The sequence below is a fragment of the Podarcis cretensis genome (genome assembly GCF_951804945.1).
Source record: "Podarcis cretensis genome assembly, chromosome: 3".
NCBI classification, from domain to species: Eukaryota; Metazoa; Chordata; class Lepidosauria; order Squamata; family Lacertidae; genus Podarcis; species Podarcis cretensis.
Window position 1 is genome coordinate 17,374,544 of NC_137172.1, and position 22,534 is coordinate 17,397,077.

General features: G+C 44.6%; 1 protein-coding gene across 5 annotated transcripts in view; it reads right to left on the reverse strand.

Moving 5' to 3' along the window:
• The window catches only part of SLC8A1 (solute carrier family 8 member A1), a 299,351-nt gene that overhangs the window by 15,696 nt on the left and 261,121 nt on the right, over positions 1-22,534 (reverse strand). For all 5 annotated transcript variants that reach the window (XM_079968542.1, XM_079968544.1, XM_079968541.1 and 2 more), the window contains 2 exons: positions 20,240-20,339; positions 4,359-4,634 (listed from right to left, as the gene is read on the reverse strand). In XM_079968542.1, the coding sequence (XP_079824668.1) occupies positions 4,359-4,634; positions 20,240-20,339 (376 nt within the window). The remainder of the gene's footprint in view (positions 1-4,358; positions 4,635-20,239; positions 20,340-22,534) is intronic.

Consider the following 22,534-nt stretch of genomic DNA (forward strand, 5'->3'; position numbering starts at 1 on the left):
AACCCCTAGGGGAAGAAGACTATGAGCCTGGGGATTGGTGGTGGGACAATGGAGAGGGAGAAGACTGGGAAAAGGAGTTGTCGGAAGCTGAGGAGGTAATGGGACTTAGGGAGCAGAGAAAGTCTGTGGTAGAAAGACATCCAGAATCAGATGCAGAAGCTGAATCACTGAATCAGGTGAGGGAGAGGACGGAGGCCAAGAGGCAGACATGAGTCGGGCTGGTGAAGAGCCATGGATGTCTTCCCCTCCTGCTGCAACAAGTTCCCCTACCCTCTTGTTTCCCGGAACCAGAAGAGGTATGAAGATGGTGGAGGAGAGATTGGTGACACAGAGGCGCAGTCTACAGTTGCTTGGGAAAAAACCAGGAGAGGAGGGGACTCAGGCAGCTGTGGGGAGGTGGGGAATCTTCAGTCTGAGCAACTGCTTCATAGGGGCGAGACCTACTGGAGATGAGTTGCTGTGCTCATTAGGCCTGACACTCCTGTGCCAGTTCTGTTTTTGCTAATAGTTAACTTCAACTTGGAACAGTGTGATTTACACCCTGTGATCCTTAGACGAAGGGCGATAATAAGTAAAATGAACGAATGAATAAATATTCAACAAAGAAAAAGAATGGTTAAAATGTTTGTCCCTTGTTAAACTGATTAATTTGCTACGCTCCATGATGCTGATACAGCACTTCTCTGCTCAAAGCACAGTCAGTTAGAATTAGGCAGGCAGATGGAATCTTGCTATGGTGTGTATCAAGGATGGGGAACCTGTGATATCGCAGAAGCTGTTGGACTCCATCTCCCATCAGCCCCAGCCAGCATTGCCTGGGGCCAAACAGGATGTGAACTGTAGCCAACAGCATCTGGAGGGCCACAGGTACCCTATCCCAGTGAGGTTACCTAGGGTTGTTGTTGTAAGGATTAAAGGGCTAATATTTACTGAATCACTTGGAACATTTTGAATTGCTGTATCAATATGCAGGCATTATTACGATGTGAATTTACGCTACAGAAATAGGCAGCAATTAATAAATGAGGCTACATTGCAAATTTAGTCTAAGTGTCATTTATTAATGGTATGCCTTCACAGAGAATGGGGATGGTTATAGATGCCTGTTCAAGGATTAAGCTGTCATTTTCATTGTAGAAAAGATTATTGTCAGGGTGATAATTTATAATCTGCATATTTTCTTAGGATAAATGATGACTGCTTGGCGGCGGGGGGGTGGCTTAGCTTTTTATTGCAAGTTACTTGATTTTGATGTTGTGCTGCGCATTTGCAATGCAGTTAAATGTCACCATCCCGCCGCAGAGTAGCCCTCTTCCCTTCTGTAAGCGCCTCAGCCCTTAACAGGCTTACAGAAGTGTAAGTAATTTTTAGAGACTGTGACAAGTTTCATAACGAGTTTGCTCTTTCAAAGTAACGTGAACCGACGTTGCACCAACAGAAAAGGGAGCTTTCTATTTCAATAGTCATTAAAACAGAGTTTCATTAGCTGTTCCTGCAGCAAAAGACAGCCCCCGATGCTAAATGCCACTCTGTTTTCAGGCATTGTGTATGAACATGCTAGAAAGTGGCTGTTATATTCAGAAATGAAAGGTTGGCTGAAGCTGCTTTGAAGTGGGGAAAAAAGGCTTTGCATGTTTGGGGATGCTAGGGGAATACACACACACACACACACACAATCTTGCTTCCAGCATATGAAGATACATGATAGATGGCATGAGATATTTTTGGAAGAACTGTTCCTGAAAACAACCCAGCCATGAAACCTTTCCCTCAGACTGAATGACCTCTCAGTTCTCATGCAAATATAGCTTTATATAACAGATCCACAGGTCGGAGCTAGGATGGATTGGAGGGTGAGACAAATGCTAACAAAGTCACCTCCTCTTTGTCCTAGCACAGCCCCAGAACCCATAGATTCTGCAGAGCAGGTCCATCCCTCTTAGACAACACTTTCCAAGTGTTCAAAGCAAGTCACACGCATTAGCCTGGTGATCCTCACAATGTCCTTGCAACGGAGGTCAGTGTTGTTATGCTCTTCACAGTGCAAAAGTGTGTGTAGCTTAGCATCTATTATTTCCCCCTTTTACATTTGTGAGGAACCTGAGAGCCTCCAGAAATTGGTGGGCTGCAACTCCCATCTTTCCTGATCACCTGCCAGAGCTGGCTGGGGCTGATGGGAATTGGAGTCCATCAGCCCTTGGAGGCGCATGCCTTGGTGGCAAGCGAAGGGCTGCAGTGTGTGTCCTTCAACACTGCTTGGAAAAAATACTAAACCCAAAACTACATGGGAAGAGCCATTGCCATGCTAACTGGAACAGGGACAGAGCTGGCTTGGGAATTAGCTACATCCTGGACTCCTTCCTTGACATATGATGTTACAGGTCGGTGCAGTGCTGGCAGCTCAGTGGGCAGAGGTAATTCATATCAGATGGAACCAGTAATGGGCAAATGTTTCTTAAAATCTCTACCGTAGTGAGAACGACTATTCTAGTTTACTTGCTCTTTGCAGATCACTGCATGACTTCATGGGCACAACATGGCAAAAGACTTTCAAAAGTTTTTGCATTAAAACTCAGCCTCTAAATTTGCCCTTTACTGCTAGGACATACTGGTATATGTGGCATGAGTGCATGGAGAACTGCACACAGGGTGGAAGAAGGTTGTTTTGTTTGAAGTGCCTACTGCACTTGCTGCTGCTGGTGGAAGCAACACTTGAGAGAGGGAGCATAGCTTAGCGGCAGAGCACATGCTTCAAAGGTAGGTGGTCGCAGGGTCAAACCATGGTGCCTCCCCTTAACAGGGTCAGGGAACAGTGGATGGGAAAGATCCTTCTCTGCTTGAGACCCTGCAGTGTCCAAAAGAACAAGCAGCCGATGAAGATAATTCTATGGACCTGGAATAAGACAAACTTCAGCTCATACTGCTGAAGACGCACGCTGCTCTTCAGCCTAGATTTAAAGTGGGAAGTGGGTTACCTCTTTAGCATGTGGGGCAACAGCTTAAGAATCACTGCCACTGTGAATGGTGCCCAGCGTAAAAGACTTAGGCCCCTGGGGATTTTTTTCAGCATGCAGCTAACATATTTTGCATATAGCTCCCTTGAATGTGATGGATTTCAACACATGTGGCTGATGGATAAGAGCTGTTCTGACAGCAGCACTACTGCGCTGCTCTCGCTCATTTAAATGGGGCTTTAATAGGAGAATCTCTGGTGCCTTGTTTATCTGGCTTTGCGGGCATCAAATTTTGTCCTCGCTCCTTCCCCCCTGTGTGACAAGGCAGTGGGTTCCATGCTGGCTAGGGCTCATGGGAGTTGGAGTCCAGCAACAACTAGAGGGCCACACACTCCTCATCTCTGTCTTTGGTTATGCACTCATCAAACATATATTTGGAGAAAAACACAGCAAACACAGCAATTATTTCAAATTCTTATGAGGACTCTTTCATTAGATTCTGGGGTTAATATGTAAATATCTGGTTGGCAGAAAATATTTAGATCTCTTGCTCAAGAACATGTTTTTGTTTTCTTTAATGCCTTTAATTGTTCTCTGACCTGATTATTTCCCCATATTTCTTGTATAAGGTTTTAATACGCAGCCTAAAATTTGACGCATGTGCTCCAAACTGGGGTACAAGTGTGTGCAAACAATACATAAGGTTCATTCAGTGCTCTCCTCTGCAATTGATTAACTGAGCGTCATCTGAATCATCAGGAGTCTCTTGCATGTATATGGGCCAAACGACTCATGACACTAAATGTATAGTTTAATGAATGGCTTTAAAAATACAAACAGCAGCATTTGGGCCCCCTGATCAGAAATGGGTCTGTGGGGAGCAGGGAGTAGTAGTTTAAGCTTCCACCCAATCCTGACAAAAACCAATCTGCCCCAAGCTGCTCTGTGCACAAAGGGAAGGTCTTATTGGTAGGAGGAAGGTTAATTCTCCTTGCTACCCTTCCGATTTGGCTCCCCAGAACCTACTGCTATGTGCATTTTTACAAAATGACTCATAGGTCAAGTAATATGCTCCTTACAATTTAACTAAGGCTACTTAGAAGTAAATGGACTAAGGTTGCAAGCAGCCCATTACATATTCTGGAATAACCCGCTTGGTTCTAAAATAATTGTTTTGCAAATAAATGGGTTGATAATTGTTAACTAAATCTTCCTCCTACAATCTGTGTTACAAATTGCATAGACACACAGTCCAGATGGAAAATCCTGGACTGTTGCCAGGTCTCTTGGGATCCCCCGCGCCCCGCACAGCAGAGTACGATGGCATGAAAAACATTGGCAAGGCACGAAATTATTATGACTATATTTGCGTTTTTGGTGTTGTTTCTTTCTTTCTTTCTTTACCTGGCACTGAAGTCCCCAATGCAACGAACACAACTGCAGTCACAGAATCCTTCAGCCCAATGGTGCAGCCAAAATGGGACGCCAAGTCCCCGATGAACGCAGTCAGAAGGCCGATCATTAAGATGGACACAACAAAACAAGCCCAACCATTCCAGTAGTCCGTAGGGGGGACAAAGGCAAAAAGGACCTTCCAGAAGACGGTGAGAAAGTGCATCACATAGTCAAAGCAGGAGGGCAGCTTCTCTTCCCCACATTCATCGTCGTCATCGTCCTCTCCTGGAAAAATGAGCAACAATGTGGGAAGAGAGAGACGTCAGTGGAAAACTGGCTTTTCTAGTCACTTGAAGCTGGCGTACACTACCATCCCATTGATTCTGGATGCTCCACAGATAGCAGTCTTCCCCAACCTGGTCCCTGTAGACTACATCTCCCAACTGGCCATGGTGGCTGGAGGTGATGGGAGTTGTAGTTGAAAGCACCTGGAGGCTGGGGGATGCTGTTAAATACCACAGTTGGAAAAGGTGCCAGAGGTACCAACTGGAGTGGACAGAACTGGCTTAGACAGAGCAATGATATGAGTCCCCATAAGGTGGTTTTATATATTCATATGCTTTATTATTATTTCTGCCCGTGGCGCTTATGGCCTGAACCACTTCGGTTGACGGTGCGACAGGATTTTCAAATGGCACACTGCCTCACTACCCACAGCGCACACCTGGTCCTCCCCAAAGCTGTTGGTACACAAAAATCCACATGTTGTTGTTGCTGTAATGAAGCAGACAAATAAGGTGGTTTCTTTGCATTATGTTCACTGTCCATCACCTCAACATTTCACAGAATCAGGATAATTATGATTATGTTTAAAAGAAGAGGTTCTGCAGAGGCACATATGCAAGGCTGGTTTTTCAAACAGGGCTGTCAATCCACTAGATATATTCTTTAAACTCATTAACTGAATCTTTACATATTTACATATTATAATTATATTTACATATTAAGCACAGCCTTACCATAGGTGCCTTTTTAACAAACTGAAAGAAGGTAGCATGCAGCTTAATAAACAAAGGTTATCACTCATGGTTACAAGGAAAGGCCATCTTTAATATTTTAATTTTCACTTCATATTGCATAAAGCATGGCTTTAACTCACAACCCACAGATGAAAATTGTGCCCTCGTGATCAATCATCTAATGCTTTTCTCTATTTATTTTTCCTGTGCTTTGCATTATTTTGCACACCTCTATTCCCCCGCTTCACTTGAAATCTCAGGTCAAAGTAAACCATAGTTAATGGTATACTATGAATGTGCGCTCATGTTTCGCTCCTCCCCACTAGCATATAGTGGGAACAAACTATGAATCCTAGCTTAGCATTACATCCCAAATGGGGATTATTGTATGTTTTGCTCCAATAAACTAGGATCAAGAACAAACCTTGATTGCAGACTGTGGTTTCTTGATGCCTGATTTGAATTCAAAGCAAAACTAGGAATCATAATTTGTTTCTCTGCAGCACTGGCAGGTAGTAGTGAAGTGGGCGCAATGGTTTATGGTTTTTATTTTGATTTTTGAATGTGGCCATTTTCTGGCTTTTCAATTTAATTTTTGTTAATAACGGTTGGTACTGTTTTATTAAACGATCCATCAGCAATGAGAGAACCATACATGCAATGGAAACACAAAGTAGCGCACACCCCAGACCGTCACACACTTCCCAAGCCAAAATTTTTTCCCCACCCCCAGTTAACCAGCCTACCACCTGAAATTGTAAAGAAAAGAGGTAAAGGAAGAACAGAAAAGAAGTAATAAAAGGATAGAGAAAAGAACAAAACACACAAACACGTTACTCACTCTTCTTGGATGGTTCTGCAGAGGAGCAATAGGTAAAATTCAACTGTTAAATATCCCAAAGAGTTTTAAAAGTTCCATTAAATTCATTGCATTTCTCAGCAGTGTCCCAATTACAAACACATCTTTCTTTCCCTTGCTGGTTGGTTTAGCAGAGCATGAACCCAGTTAGAGATGGATGAACCTGTCAATTATGGTTTCTTTCAGTCTCTCTGCTTTCCTCTCTTAAGTTCAGTTTGCCCCATTTCTGCACCAATTTGCAGATACTTTTAAAAGAGCCCTCATGAAAATCTGTCAGCATTTTAGTATTTTTTCTCTGAATGGACACATTTTGTATGCAATTTTGTCTCATATAGACTTTTTTGTAAGCAATTTTCCTTAATGCAATGCATTTTTAAATATTATTTTCATTGAGACATGCATTGTTATGCACACTTTCCTCTAATATACATTTTTTAATTGAAGTGCTCTGATTGACCAATATTTCAGTTCATGTGTTGTTTTAGGAAGTCTGAATTGGGCATTAAAAATGTGAGCTGAACAGAGTGTTTCCCTCATCCCTAGACCCAACACACCTGTTTTATTTAAAAGTGTCCCAATGAATAAGGTGTGGGGAATCGCAGTGAAACATAACTATCAAGCTTAGGGCTGGTTAAGGCATGAAGTGATTTAGACCATAGAACTATATTGCTAGACTCAGATCACTCCCCCCTCACCACCGGTGAAGAAGTTGGCTAACACGTCTGGTCAGAAGTATTACTCTGTATTTTGTAACCCTGTGTTCTTCATGCTGCTGCATAGAATAACACATGAATCTGACCTTTGGAGTTTGCAAGTAAAGCATTTACGACTTACTAATGGTGTGATCTGTTCATTTCGAGAGGGGGAGTGCTGTAAGTGAACTAAACAGGGTATTTATAGGGTCTAACAACCTCTGTTCCCAACACGTCATTTTCACTGCACATTTTGTGACTTTTAAACTCTGCTGGGGCTCTCTTACTGGAGAGTGTGTTTAGCCCCATGGTTTGGATTTAGGGATCCAGCCAATTCTTTTATTAATTACACCACACAGGTAATATATATCTATTTCCCTCCCCCACCCTCATAATGTTCCTGCTCTGAGAACTGGTGATTATGGGAGGAGAAGTTAAGGATGAGCAACAGCAATGGGTGCTGTGCCCTGTGACTTCTGTATTAAACTTGCAGAATCACACTGCCCCACTCCATTGAGCTTAACTCTGGAGAGGAAAGGTATGTTGGGCTGATTGTAATGAAGATGCTTCCAGAGTAGGCCCCACTGCTTAAAAAAATATTACACAAACCGTACACCTCTATGGGCAAACTACATGTGATAGTGGAGAAGCCTGTCTTTTTAAATGCAGAAATGCCTCAGGGAACGGGAGTCCTAGCATGACTGAAGAGCAAAAGACTGCATAGGGGGTGGGATGTCTTTGTGACCCCACAAGCCCCTCTTCCCAACCACTCCCATGTAATTTTTTTCCAGCTGAACTCACTTTGCTATTGTTCTCGGCAAGTTGCTATATTTCCTTATTTGCCCCACATAATGTCTGAAAATGTGGCTTAGCAGAGTGGCCATTCTGTCCTCGCACCAATAACTCCAGCCTCTCTGCCTGACCCACAAGGCCAACTGTTACAGAACATTTTTACTTTCCCCCCGTTTGTGTCAAGCAGGTGCAATGATTGTTCTTGATGCATTGTAGAGAACCAGCTTATATAATCTTACAAAAAGGGAGGAGGAAGAGCACACTGGACAGCTGTTAAAGCCTGGAGCATTCAGGTGCCCTCGCTGTGTGGCTGCCACATTTTCTCAGTAGGGTAATGATCCGTTTTATTGCGAAGAAAGGAAAATGCCACTCTGTTTCCCCCTTACTGTAGTGGTGCTTGCAGTGCAGAAAGAAACTTGCACCTCGCCAAACACACACAACATAAATCCTTTCTTCCTGGTTCCTAACAATAGTCAACAGATCTCCAACCGTTCACTCTCAATATACTCTGGAATAGCCAGAAATAATGTTGTTGTGTTGGGAGGGCTTTGTAAGCCAACAGAGAATGGCAAAATCCCACAAACAGGGAAGATTAAGAGTATAATTCTATGCAGGCCTACTCGGAAGGAAAGTAGGATTTACTTCCAGATAAATATGTATAGGTAGACATCATCGGAATCACAGAATTTTGTTTGGGGAATTCATAGGGGCTGAATTAGAGGTTGGTATGTTTAATCCATCACCTGCCCGTTAATTCTTCCCCACCGTGACCCTGCCCCCAGTGAATTTTTTTCCAGCTGATTATGAGCTCAGAAATATGCTTGGCTGAGGGGTGGGGACTAGCTGGGGTGGGGTGGGGTGGGGTTAGCTGAGGATTGTGGGGAAGAATGGTTAATTGGCGAGAAAGAGTTTAATATTTTTTTAATTTTTATTATTTGTACCCCGCCCATCTGAATGGATTGCCTCAGCTACTCTGGGTGGCTTCCAACATATATAAAAACATGGTCAAACATTAAACATTCAAAACTTTCCTATACAGGGCTGCCTTCAGATATCTTCTAAAGGGTGTATAGTTACTTATCTCCCTGACATTTTCTTTCCTTGGGAGGGCATTCCTCAGGGCAGGTGCCACTACCGAGAAGGCCCTCTGCCTGGTTCCCTGCAACCTCACTTCTTGCGGTGAGGGAACCACCAGAAGGCCCTTGGAGCTGGATCTCAGTGTCCTGACCAGGGGTCAGCAACCTTTTTCAGCAGGGGGTCGGTCCACTGTCCCTCAGACGTGGTGGGCCGGACTATATTTTGAAAAAAAATATGAACGAATTCCTATGCCCCACCAATAACCCAGAGATGCATTTGAAATAAAAGCGCACATTCTACTCATGTAAAACCACTAGGCAGGCCCCACAAATAACCCAGAGATGCATTTTAAATAAAAGGACACATTCTACTCATGTAAAAACATGCTGATTCCCGGACCGTCTGTGGGCCGGGTTGAGAAGGCAATTGGGCCGCATCTGGACCCCGGGCCTTAGGTTGCCTACCCCTGGTCTAGGCTGAACGACAGTTTAAGTGCCACCTCACTCTGCATTATTTGTATTATCATAAACCAGCAGACGCCCTAACAGTTAGTTAATCTATGAATTTTTAGCAATAATTTAACCCATCTCTTGAATAATTTTAACATGTCCTACGCATGAGGGGGCTACAAGAGGCTGAAATGCATGACAACCCCAATGAGAGGGACGGGAGAACTGCAAAGCAAAAATTACAACGAATGCTGCTTGGCACACCATGCATGTGAGGATTATGCACGAAGACAATAGTTTGCTAGCATGGTTTCAAAATTTTCAGATTTTTATATGTTCTGGGATTATGACATTTCCGGCTATCACAGAGCTTGCTGTGGGTGGTGGTGGCAAGAGCTCATTTAAAGTGCTTTAAGTACTTTTGAAAGCACTAAGATTTCAAGCACTTACCAAGAAACACCCCCCCCCCAAACCCTGCATGAACACAACCACCTTTGTATGAATAAGTATAGAGTCACCCTCCCAGCTCACCTTGGAAATCTTTTGATGCTTAATTCTGTCAAAGTACATTATGGAGAGAGATGAGGGACCAGGACAACAAAAATCCATTAGGGGAATCAAGCACCAAGCTATTACGAGCTATTTATTGTTTAGGTTAATATTAAAAGAACTTAGTTCAGTGGCTCCCTGGGCATTAAGAAACAAAAGGCTGATGGAAATGGCTAGATACAGAATTCAGCACAACGCTCCTTCCTTTGAAGTGAGTTCTGCAAGCAAAAGACATGGCTGAAGATGCTACGGAAGCAAAGGACTGTTCCATGAAGAGGATGAGGGACTTTCCCCTTGGGTGACTATTGGGCTCATTTTAACATACTTGTGAAATGCCTTGCTTCCTGCTAGCTGAGTAAACATTACAGAGAACCAAGCTTGTGAAAAGCAGACTCACCGGAATGAAATCTATTATTACTGCTACTAGTAACGAATAATTCATTTCCATCATGCCATTTAAGGTCCAAAGAACCTCTGATGGAGCTACTCATAAAAATGAAACGGCAGCCGGTGCAAAAATTAAAATCCTAACCAGCCAAAAACAGGGGCCAGATAAACCACTGGAGGCCTTACAAAACAATATACACTGTCAGGGGTTCAGGAGCAGAAGCACAGGGAAGAGGGGAGATGGAGAGCGAAGGGGAAGAATCTGAGGGCAGCGTAGGAGAAGATGACAGTGGCCCGAGAGATTCCATGAGCCTCTCCAGCGAATCGGAAGATTCACAGAAGGGGGCGCCGGTGGCCAGGGCAAGGGGGGTCCCAAGGGGGACACCCCAGAAGCAAGGGGCCAGCGGGGACTCCCAGAGCAGCAGTTGGAAATCAGGACCAGCTTCCCCACCAGAGCATAGTGGGGGGGAAGAGTCACAGGTATCGGGAGTAGAGGTATCGGGAGTAGAGGAGAGGAGTCAGGGCTGACCACGCCTCCATCGGAGAGTCAGACAACGGAGGGGAGGTCAGATCCGGCCAGTATCCCGGAAGAGGGAAGCAGTGACAGAAGTAGTGTAACGGTCAGGAGGAAGGTCACTGGGTTGGCGCGAGAGGCAAGTTCAAATGTACAGGAGCGTGGGACAGCAGAGAATGAGGATTGGGAACCGGGTCCTAAAGCCCGCCGGAGGCAGGGGGAGGAGCTAAGCGACTCAGAATCAGAGGAGTCCAGAAAGGGGAATGCCCCAGCGGGCAGGAGGACCCAGAGGAGAAGAGAGCAGCGGAAAAGGTGGAGCAGGGCTAGGATCTTAAACTGGTGTAAGGGGGGGGGGAGATTCAGACGGGACTTCGCCGGTCTAGGGTTTAAGATGTAGGGCTGCGCGCTGCGTCTTTGAAATGGAAATTGAACTTCAATAAAGACTTTTGTACATTACGACAGCCTAGCGTTGGTCCTCTGTGAGCTGGGACCTAGAGGCAGCCAAAGAACCTCTGATGGAGCTACTCATAAAAATGAAACGGCAGCCGGTGCAAAAAGTAAAATCCTAACCAGCCAAAAACAGGGCCCAGATAAACCACTGGAGGCCTTACAAAACAATATACACGTTTGCCCATCTCCTGAAGGCTATTGGGGAGGGAGCTTAGAAGGCTCCCCGGGCAAGAAGTTCTAATATCTTATCCTTGGCTCATTAGAAAACACTGCAAAATGCTGCAGTGTGGAGTTCAGGATTCTACCCAACCAGCCATTATTTCTTCCAGGATACTCCATTCCACCCTCCCTTCCACAACAATCAGTCAGCATTCCATGGCTACTGAGCATGCTCAGTCTTCAATGAGCATTTTTTGTTTCGGATTTTAACTCCCCCCACCTTTTAGGTTCTCGCTTTGTTAAACTTCCGCAAACCTTGCAGTTCCCTCAAGCATGTGGGTGCCTCCTTGTTTTCTCCCGGTGGTCTCTTTTCAGTTTTATCACCATCATAAGTCAGCCCCTGAATTCGCAATTAGTATACATGAATGATGGTGAAGGTAGCCAAGCATTGGACAGTATGGCAGAGTGGCTAGAGCTCTGCTTGGACACAGGCCCTGTAGCATCTTTCAGTATCCTCAATCCAGGTGTAACTAAAGCTTAAGCTTAAGTATGTGTAACTCCATATGCTCATGTTCCCCTCTGGCTAACCTTGACTCTTTCTCCCTTCTATGCCCCAATGTCTAAAGGCAGTTCCAGACTGTCACTGTTTTTTGGGTGGGATCAGGGCTGGCTGAAGACATCTTGACACCTGAGGTGAACCACAAAATGGTGGTCCCCTGGTGAGGAAAGAAGGGATGAGTGAAGAGCCACACCAGGAACAAGGGGAAATAAACATTGGGATCTGCTGTCCCTGTGGCTCCTGCTGCCCATGAGTTGGTTGGCTCTGGGTGGGATTCAGTTACATACCACCAAACTTGGGCTGCACAGCTGAAGTTGATTTGGATCTCTTGTGCAACAAGCCCGCTCGCCCCTGCCCACTACAAAAGACTCTTTGCAATAAGGAAAGTGATGCGAAAATAAACTGGAAAGTGCAGAATTAGGTTTGCTTGGCACAACCACGTCTGACGTCCCTGTAAACAAATCAGGATGAATGCTCAACAAGTAGCTGATGGCATTTAATCTCCCCACAAACAAGTCGGGATGAATGTTCAATAAACAAGTCAACTGGAAGTGACCAAAGTTTTTGTTATAAACTCTCTGGGTATAAGCCCATGGGACTGAGTTTTTGTTTAAGGAATTCTGTAATGTGCCCTGTAAATTGATGGTTCTGGATTAGTAAGTCATAGCAATCATCACTTGTATGCATTTTTATTCACTATCTGCTTCAACTCACCCAACCCTCTTTCTCCATTCTTCTCTTACTGTTCAGAAACGAAAAGTAGCAATGACACTAGTTAACTTGGGTTGGAGCACCACACTCTAATTGAAGACTAATGGAGCACAGCAACATTGAGATAAAAAGAACCAGCAAGTGTGTTCAGTTTTCAATTCGTGTAGGTGATGGGTCTCTGGAAGCCTGAGAATAGACAGTTTATAGAACCAGCTCCGACATATTTCCACCCCGCTCTGACTCAGGAGTCCCCTGCTCATCTGAATTCTCCTTTAATCAGCGAGAATGTTAGTCTGACGGAACAAGAGGCAAGTTTTTAACCTGTTGCTCTAGTCAAGGTCAGTCTATTGGGAGTCAGGTATGTGGTATAAGTACTCCTCTCCATCACCATATGCTCCTGCTTCCAGCTCGTCACTTGAAACAGCCATTTGACAAGCCGTCTCAATAGATACTGCTGCAGAATATGCTGACATTTCTAATGAAGCCCCAGGGACCAATAACACTGACTTTCTCAAGGTGGCACTGATAGAATGTTTCTCTGGTTACAGGGAAAGCATTCCGAACCACTGAGACTGCAAAGCCAATCCAGAAAATGGCCTTCATGTGTCAGAGTTTTATTACAGAGTAATAGATAAAGCACAGGATAAGCAATTAAGGACTTCACATGGGAGACAAAACTGATCTGATCATGGCCTCTTTGGAAAAAAAATGTGCAGTGCTACATTGACAACTTTCCCTTTCCATTTGAAGTCAATTAGAGCCGTTCTGTTGATTGGCTAGAATGGGGCATAAATGAATTACGTAGCCATGGGAAAGGTTACCATAACTTCTGTCATAGAGCTTCAGCATGCTGATGACAACGTAGTGTGCATACGCTCAGAGGATGACCTCCAAACCATCCTAAATATCTTTGCAGAAGCTTATGAAAAGCTTGGCCTATCACTCAACATCCAAAAAAACCAAAGTGCTGCACCAACAAGTACAAAATAACCCCTCTGCAGTGCCACAAATCCAACTCAATGGTGTAACGTTGGAAAATGTCAATCATTTCTCCTACCCAGGCAGTTATCTTTCCACAAGGGCCAACATTGATGCCGAAACCCAGCATCGAGCTCTGTGAGTGCGGCTTTCTCCCGACTGAAGTGCAGAGTGTTTGAGGACCGGGACATTCGCAGGGAAACCAAAATGCTTGTTTACAAAGCTATTGTACTACCAACCTTACTATATGCTTGTGAAACATGGACCACTTATAAACACCATCTCCAACTCCTCAAAAGATTCTATCAACGGTGTCTCTGAAAAATTTTACACATCACTTGGGAAGACAGGCAAACTAATATCAGTGTACTGGAAGAAGCAAAGATCACCAGCAAAAGCACTAGTACTCAATAGTTTGGAAGCAGGAAGGAAATCGTTGCAACACAGACTCCACATTGGGAAGTTTTTAACGTGTGATATTTTATTGTATTTTTGCTTTCTATGGAAGCCGCCCAGAGTGGCTGGGGAGGCCCAGCCAGATGGGCGGGGTATAAATAATAAATTATTATTATTATATTATTGATCAGTCACTACCTGCAACAGTGAATTAAGCAAGTTTTTAATGGAGACCAAATTACATGTTATATGGGAACTGCATGACTGGATCCTCTGGCTAGTGGAATAACTATGGGCAGGTGTTGGGGAGGCGCTGCCAATTTTCTCACAGCAATGGTTACGGGGGAGAAGTTATTTAAACCTCCTACCCATGTCAATTCCTGATCTAAATTGCTGCTCACCCAAATGGCGCTGGCAGTCTCTGCGGAGGTCTGCAGAGAAAGAAGCGAACTATGGCCGTTTGCTCATGTGTTTAAGATTCTCGAACTTAATCCATTCTGGGAGTCCATTCAACTCCTGAAACGGTTCGAAAACCAAGGCATGACTTCTGATTGGCTGCAGGAGCTTCCTGCACTGGAGTCAATTTGGAGCCAATTTGTTTGGGAGCCAAGCCGTTTGGGAACCAAGGTACCACTGTATGCTCAACCTGTATAACTGCAAATAAACTAGGTATTCCAGTGACCCAAGGTAAGTGATGGAACTTATCATTTGGGAGAACTGGGTGAGCCTGAGGATAAGAGAAAAACCCTCCTGGATCTAGTCTACTGTCCTGCTCTCACAGTGGCCAACCAGATGCCTATGGGAAGCCTGCAAACAGGACATGGGGCCAACAATGGAATTGCCCTGACAGTACCTTGGGGCTGTGGTGTGGGAACTGTCCTTGCGGTGCTGAGCCACTGAACATTGTATCAGCAGCATGACCCGACGTAACAGATTAGCAGCTCTCCCACTATAGGTGTACGAAGGATGCCATTTTGTCAAAGGATAACCCAGACAAAGTGTTTACAGGGCTAATAGTCACAGGCCAGATTCTTTTTGAAGCAGGGAGAGCCTTCTATTTTCCCGGCGAGTGGTGGAGGCTGACACCATGTAGATAAATTTAAATTTTTCAGAGCAGAGTTGAATGAACAACTCAGATACAGGAGACTTTGGAACAGGGGGGAACCCCCCTCCCCCGAGCTTGCTGTTTAAAAATGAAATAAGTTGTGAACTTTATCAAGATTATTTAAATTATATTTAACAAAAGACCAGATAAAGGGCATATTAAAGAGTTGTCTTTGAAAGAAAGGAATGCTATTAGCTTAGGATCTTCAGCTGTCATTCTGGCACAAAGGAAGCAGTGAGATAGAGTCATTTCTCCAGGGCTCCGTCATCAATGAAAAATGGCTGAGTAACTAACTTCTACCAGATTAGAAAACCCCATTTCCTCTTTTAAGATAGCTCTTCCAGTTCTAACTGTGATCCAGCGAAATGCAGCCTAATCTTGCTGGACCACCCACATATTATGGGCTGTGAAAAGTCTAGAAATAGGGACTAATAAACTTTTCAGTAAGATACTGGGCAAGTTGCAGGCTGCTGTTCAGCTTTATACAGGGCAATATTAACTGATTATATTTTTGCTTTTAACATACACACAGGGGCCATGCAGCAGAAGATGGTCTGGTGGGGTGCCACTGCTCATCTGACCTCCACGTGGTCATGTTGCTGTTTTTTACCGGAAAGCAGAAAGGCAAGCAGGTGATAGGTTGGCAGAGTGCAAATGCATTGCTGGGAGTTCCAGATTGGCTCCACCAGTGCAACTGCACGGTGCTGACCTCTCCAAGGCCCCATCTCTCCCTCTCTACCTCCCAGTAAGCAGCAGTGACATGACCAACTGGCGGTCAAGTGAGCACCACTCCTGTCCACTATTGGGGCCATGGTATACATCACCGCTTGGAATATTTGGACCAGCTGTATTGGCTTTATATACAGCAGAGGCTAAGAATAGTGAAATCCCGGCATCCTGTTTCCCACAATTGCTATCCGAGTACCTCTGGAGCCACCTTCTCCCACAGAGGAAAAAAAAAAGGACCACACATTTCCGTTGCGCACACTTTTTGCACGTAACACTCGTTTCGTCTCTGAGAAAAAGCAATGTTGCAGCACAAAAACAACGCCAGCAAGCGAATCTGAAGAGCGATTCTCCAAGGCGAACAGTTGACAGTTTGCTAAAGCGTCGTCTCCCCCCCTGCCATGGCAAATAGGTTCATTGGAAACGCGTGTTTCTCATTGGGTGGAAGTCTAGCCTTTAACTGAAGGAAGTCACAAGGGAGCGAAAAGAACATCTGGAGGTTGGAGAGGCAGCTTCCTAGCTCCACAATCTCAAGCATAGCAGGCTTCATTTTGGGGAAAGAGTGGGGGGCGGCGGCAAAGCTTCCTTCAGACATGCTCAATTCTCAGTAGCATTAGGGGGCAAGGAAGAGCCTGAGAAATATCGGAGAGCCAATATATGCTCCAGATGCACGGAAGGGCTCCGCGACTTAAAAGCATTCTAGGATTAGAGATAAGATCTGTCCTTTTTGTTGTTTATTCAGCACAGGTCATGCAATAAATCCTCCAAATGCAGCCTAGTTAAAATAAATGAAGTTATTTCCCACCACCCCACTCCCTAGATGCAATCCAGGCATGTGTGTGTGTGTGTGTGTGTGTGTGTGTGTGTGTGTGTCACAGGCTCAAATGCAGACGGAGGTTGTTGCTCGGCTGGGAAAGTTTCTGACACTCACTTTGTCTTTGCACTTGGCTGCTTTTGGAATGAACATTGGAAAAGTGACAGAAGATAAAACACTGTCATTTGATTTATCACTCTCTTATCTCCATGGTCAAATGATTGCTGAGCCGTTCTTTTTCGGCCTGCCACTTCTGGAATGGCAGGAACTCGGCCTTGAGGAGCATGGCTGGCAGCCCGCAGGGGAATTCTACTCTGAGGCATGTGGGAGAGGAGGAGGAGCATCTGTCTGTGACCATAGCAGGGTTTGAGGAGGGCAGGAAGGTGATTGCAGCAGAGCCGGCTAATGTCTCCTTCAAGCAAACGTTTCCCAAATCATGTATTGCGAGAAAGCTGTTAAGCGTGTAACAGGAGAAATGGCCTTATCTCTAGTCTTTCCTGGAAGCATGGAAAACTGGCCTAGAAGCTCATTTATGAGTGGTTGTGTTTACATTAAAGTGAAGGAAATGTACTGTTCATATGCTCATGGCATATTCTCATTCATATTTTTGCTCTTTCTCTTATGCTGGAAGTTAGACTAGATGGACCTTTGGTACCATCCAGAAAGGCAATTCTTATGTTCTTAGTATTTTTCAGCTAGTATGCTGCAGGGTGTTTTTTGTTTTTAAAAAAAAACATTTAGTTTCTAGTACAACTGCCGCGTGAGCTACTTTGGCAGAGTGGAACTCTGGCACAAAAATAATTTGAAGGCACTTGTTACTGTATTGCACAAGCGCACAAGTCCCATAAGAGATTTTTCTTTTAAAGGTCAGTTTTGTAAGATCCATCCCAAGAGACAGTCCACTTATTCTGGCAAAACTAGATACAGTAGTAAAACAAAAAGCATCAAAACTGGGTGAAGTCTGGAAGGACTGTACTTGCAGCCAAAGCCAAAGCTTCTGTGCAAATTGCAACAGGGAATCTTGAAGTGGGCACACACCCGCAGAGAGACTATTTTTCTGTTGTCGAAGCTTCCATAAAAGCCAGAGAATCAAGCCAAACTTACATCAGCTCATGAACAGGACTGCATTGGTGCTATAGCTGTATGCAGAACCGAACCGAGCTTTTTTATACTTTTGTGATTATAGATACCAGTCATAGGCAAACTCGGCCCTCCAGATGTTTTGGGACTACAACTTCCACCATCCCTGACCACTGGTCCTGTTAGCTAGGGTTGATGGGAGATGTAGTCCCAAAACATCTGGAGAGCCGAGTTTGCCAATGCCTGATAGATACTATGGGTGGAATGCAGCATAAGTGGTGTGTTTGTGAGCGGAGCAAAGTCTGTGCATGCAATAAGACTTTTTTACCCTCTCCTCCCACCCCATATCTCTTAAACCTGCTCTCCCAACACTCCAGAGCAGATTTAGGGGGAACCGATGGGGAAGATGGGGGGGAGAAGTCCTGTTGTGTGAGTGAACCTCATTCTGCACACACAACTTTGTTGCATTCTGCCCCGATATCTTCTCAAATGTATATCCTGTCTTCCTTCCATAAGGGAATGAACTCACAGTGGAATGTGTGGGGCTCCCAAGTGCCCCCCCATCCTCCTAAGTCTCAGCCAATTTGCTGTATCATGTGCTTTCAAACCAAAGGCACCATACAGCCAACAGTGTGAAACCAACTGGTGCAACAATACTCTGAGTGCATTAGCACCTATTTTGAAGTTAGGATCCTACACCCAAGAAATGCAGACAAATGCTCTCACATATATTTCTGCACCCACCACCCACGATGGGAAAATCCCACTGGTACTCTTTCTTAGTTTTAGGAAGACACAACCCTCACCACCACCACCGGGCCTTTAAGAAGAACCTCGAAGAAGAATTGGTGGTCTTTTGTGTTTGGTTCTTTCCCTGGATTCCCCCCTCCTAGGTTTTCCCTCCTCACCTCGGTTTCCTGATCACCGTGCTCACTTTCCAAGGGCCCCAAGGGAACGCAATCTATCAATCAAAGCTAGAGTGTCCTAGCCATCATACATCATGGCCCCAGCAAAAGAGAACCTTCTGTTTTATAGTAGTCCCACTGAGTAACTCTCCACCACCCCTTCACCTTGGAAGAGGTGATACCCATGGTCTAGTCCTCCTTTTCTCTTTGTCTCTTTCTTTGCCTTTCTATCTCTCCAAACAATTACCCATTCAGGGAAGGTGAAATTTACATTTTTGCTTCTTTCTCTAAACTGATTTGCTTTCCCACATACCTATTTGGCTTCTATCACACTCCTTTCTCCTTATTAGCATTCCTTTTCCCTCCTTAAAGGTAAAGGTAAAAGGACCCCTAACCGTTAAGTCCAGTCGTGGACGACTCTGGGGCTGCGGCGCTCATCTCGCTTTACTGGCCAAGGGAGCTGGTGTTTGTCCGCAGACAGTTTTTCCAGGTAATGTGACCAGCATGACTAAGCTGCTTCTGGCGAACCAGAGCAGTGCACGGAAACGCCGTTTACCTTCTCGCCGGAGCGATACCTATTTATCTACTTGCACTTGATGTGCTTCCGAACTGCTAGGTTGGCAGGAGCAGGGACCGAGCAACGGGAGCTCACCCCGTTGCGGGGATTCGAACCGCCGACCTTCTGATTGGCAAGCCCTAGGCTCTGTGGCTTAGACCACAGTGCCACCCGCGTTCCCTCCTTAGTCTTCCTCAAACAATGCTCCACCTTTCCCAGCTGCTCTGTATATTTAATCAAATAACAACCTGTTTCAACTGAGTCCTATCCATTTTTGTAATACAGTGGTGCCCCACAAGATGAATGCCTCGCAAGACGAAAAACCCGCTAGACGAAAGGGTTTTCCGTTTTGGAGGCGCTTCGCAAAACGAATTTCCCTATGGGCTTGCTTCGCAAGACGAAATGTCTTGTGAGTTTTTCCGACTTTTCCCCCTTCCCCCCTTTTTCTAAGCCGCTTATCCGCTAAGCTGATAAGCCGCTAAAAGCCGCTAAAAGCCGCTAATAGCGCTAATCCGCTAAGCCGTCAATGGGCTTGCTTCGCAAGACGAAAAAACCGCTAGATGAAGAGAATCGTGGAACGGATTCTTTTCGTCTTGCGAGGCACCACTGTAAACCAAATATCAGAGCAATCTAAATTCTGGTTTGTTGCCTTGTTGCTCATGTCCTCCTGGACATGCCAGTTTTCCCTATGGCGCGCTGTGACTCTAGATTGAAAAACATGTTCCTTGAGTTAATGTGTGAAATCACATTCATGTGTAGACATGGACATACAACAAAGAGAACAACAGGAGAACAAGTGTCTAAACTCTGTTTACTGTACAGCTTCTATAGATGAGTGGGGCTTGCATTAAAAGGAGTGGAGTTTTTGTTGTTGCTCTTCTGTGCTGCTCCCCAAGCCCAGTAGCGGAAAACTTCAACACACTGCAGTGCACAATCTGTTAAAAAAGCAGGGTGATGTTTGCCTAGAAGCCCTGAATACCAACTCTACCTGCTTTGTCTTCAAAGCCAAGTGCAAGCTAGGTATATTGGGGTCAGGTTTCACTCGATGCCCTTAAGCCAGGAGAAGAAGGGCTTTTCCTAATTCATGGCACGTGCAGAAATAGAAAAACTCACCAGCGCTGACAGTGATAGCTTCAATGAACTGTTCTCTCCAGCTGTTTGTTCCAACCACAAGAGCTAGGTTTGTCTTCTTAATGAGCTTGTCCACGGTGTTCTGCAGACGGATAGACATGCGTTAGAAAGTTAAGCACATTGTCACTCCAGAGGCTTGAGCTCACGGAAAGAAATCTGAAACCCCTGTGAAGGATGCTGGCTGGCTTCAGAACATTTACCAGTAATAAAAGTGGCTGAAAATGTACACACATGCAACTCACCCTCCCCACTCCATATTGCTCAAAAAGAAGGTTTGGACTGTGTTTGCAACGTACCTATTTGAATATTGTTTGTATTATGCTTTTAAGTCTCCATTTTGCATTTAAAAGGCCTGGAATATTTGCACTCAAAGAATTTCCATGAATGTTTTCGAAGCCCAATCCTATACACGGGAATAGAACCTAGTACTGTCTGCTCTTATTGCCTGTGGACTTCCATGACCTCTGGCAGTGGCTTTCCAAATCACCCACTTCCTGTTCCTCCACTGAAAAGGCCAGAGATTGAAGCTGGGGTGAAAGAAAGACAGAGCAAGAACAGATGCACAACAGATACGGTTTCCAACACCTTGTGAGGAAACTGCTGAAAAATACCTTCAAAACTGCCAGTATGCCAGAAAATTTCTTTTTGTGGCCATCCTTGATTTCCTCTAAGTCAGACCGTACCCTTGTCTGCATCTAGTAAAGTGGTACCTCGGGTTACATACGCTTCAGGTTACATACGCTTCAGGTTACAGACTCCACTGACCCAGAAATAGTACCTCAGGTTAAGAACTTTGCTTCAGGATGAGAACAGAAATCGTGTTCTGGCAGCGTGGCAGCAGCAGGAGGCCCCTTTAGCTAAAGTGGTGCTTCAGGTTAAGAACAGTTTCAGGTTAAGAACAGACCTCCAGAACGAATTAAGTACTTAACCCTAGGTACCACTTTATCGATCTTCTCTACTTGTATTGAACCTGGGATCCCCTTATGAGGCAGTTTTATTGCCCAGAATGCAACTAACTAAAATTGATATGCATTACATAGGGAGACCAATAGCTTCTTCCCCCTTGCAAGTGAAACTTAAGAGGATTTTCTTAAAAACCACGTAATGATTAAAACTCAGTCGGGCCATCTGGGGCCAGATAAAATTGCTTTGGGAGCCAGTGGACCATCCTTGATTTAAGAGACGCTCAGGATATTTTGGCTGAGTGACACAGAAAATGTGGAGGCAGTGAACTCTCTCTGCCAGCCAGTAGTGCTCCTTCCCTATTTGTGTATGGAAAATTCTGCCTGATGGAGAACAGAAAGCAGCGTGTAAAGCTGCAGCATCTGATTTCCCCACGATAGCCCCAGGGAATGCAAATAAAGAAATAAATGTGTCACTCGGAATGTAAATGTGATACAACTGTTAGTGCTGTGGACCAGTCTGTGTTTCCGCTGTAACGGAAAGAGCCAGAATGGTGCAGTAGTTAGGGAGCTAGTTTAGGCCCGAGGAGACCTTTAGCTCACAGAGTGAACTGAGCGATCGGCTCTCTTCTCTCACAACCTAAATCACGTGGGGATGCTGTTGTCATGAGGATGAAGGGAAGCAGGAAGGAAAGCCTTCTGCTGCTCCAAAGTCTTTGGAGGGATAATTAATTTGGAGTCTTTGGTGGGGTGTTTTAATTTACATTTAACAGCTTGTGGTCCAGGAAGTACCTTACGGACCACTTGGTTTCTTATCCCTCCCTTCAGATGTGAAGGAAATAAGCAGCTATCTTATCTTTAAAAGACATCTGAAGGCAGCCCTGTTTAGGGAAGTTTTTAATATTTAATGCTTTTTTTTAAACACTTGATTGGGAGCTGCCTAGAGTGGCTGGGGAAACTCAGCCAGATGGGCGGGGTATAATTATTTTTAAAAAATTATTATTATTATTATTATTATTATTATTATTATTATCATCATCATCAATATTATTATTATCCCTAAGGTCTTCAGGAGAGTTACTGTCAGTGGTTCCCCATGGATTGGTACCTGCCAGGAATTTTGGGGCCCAATTTTATGGAACCCCATTCCAGTTGAGATCAGACAGGCCACCACCCTGTTGAACCTCTGGTGCCAAATTATTTCTTTTTGAAAAAAAGAAATCAAAATCAAAATCAGTAGACTTTTCAGTAGACTGAAAAATTCAGAAGACTGAATTCTGATGCCACAGTTTTAACAGATTTTCTAGCTTTATCAGTTTAGTCTACCAGTACACCTCTTACAAATTATTTTAATTAAGTGGTCTACAAATTGCCA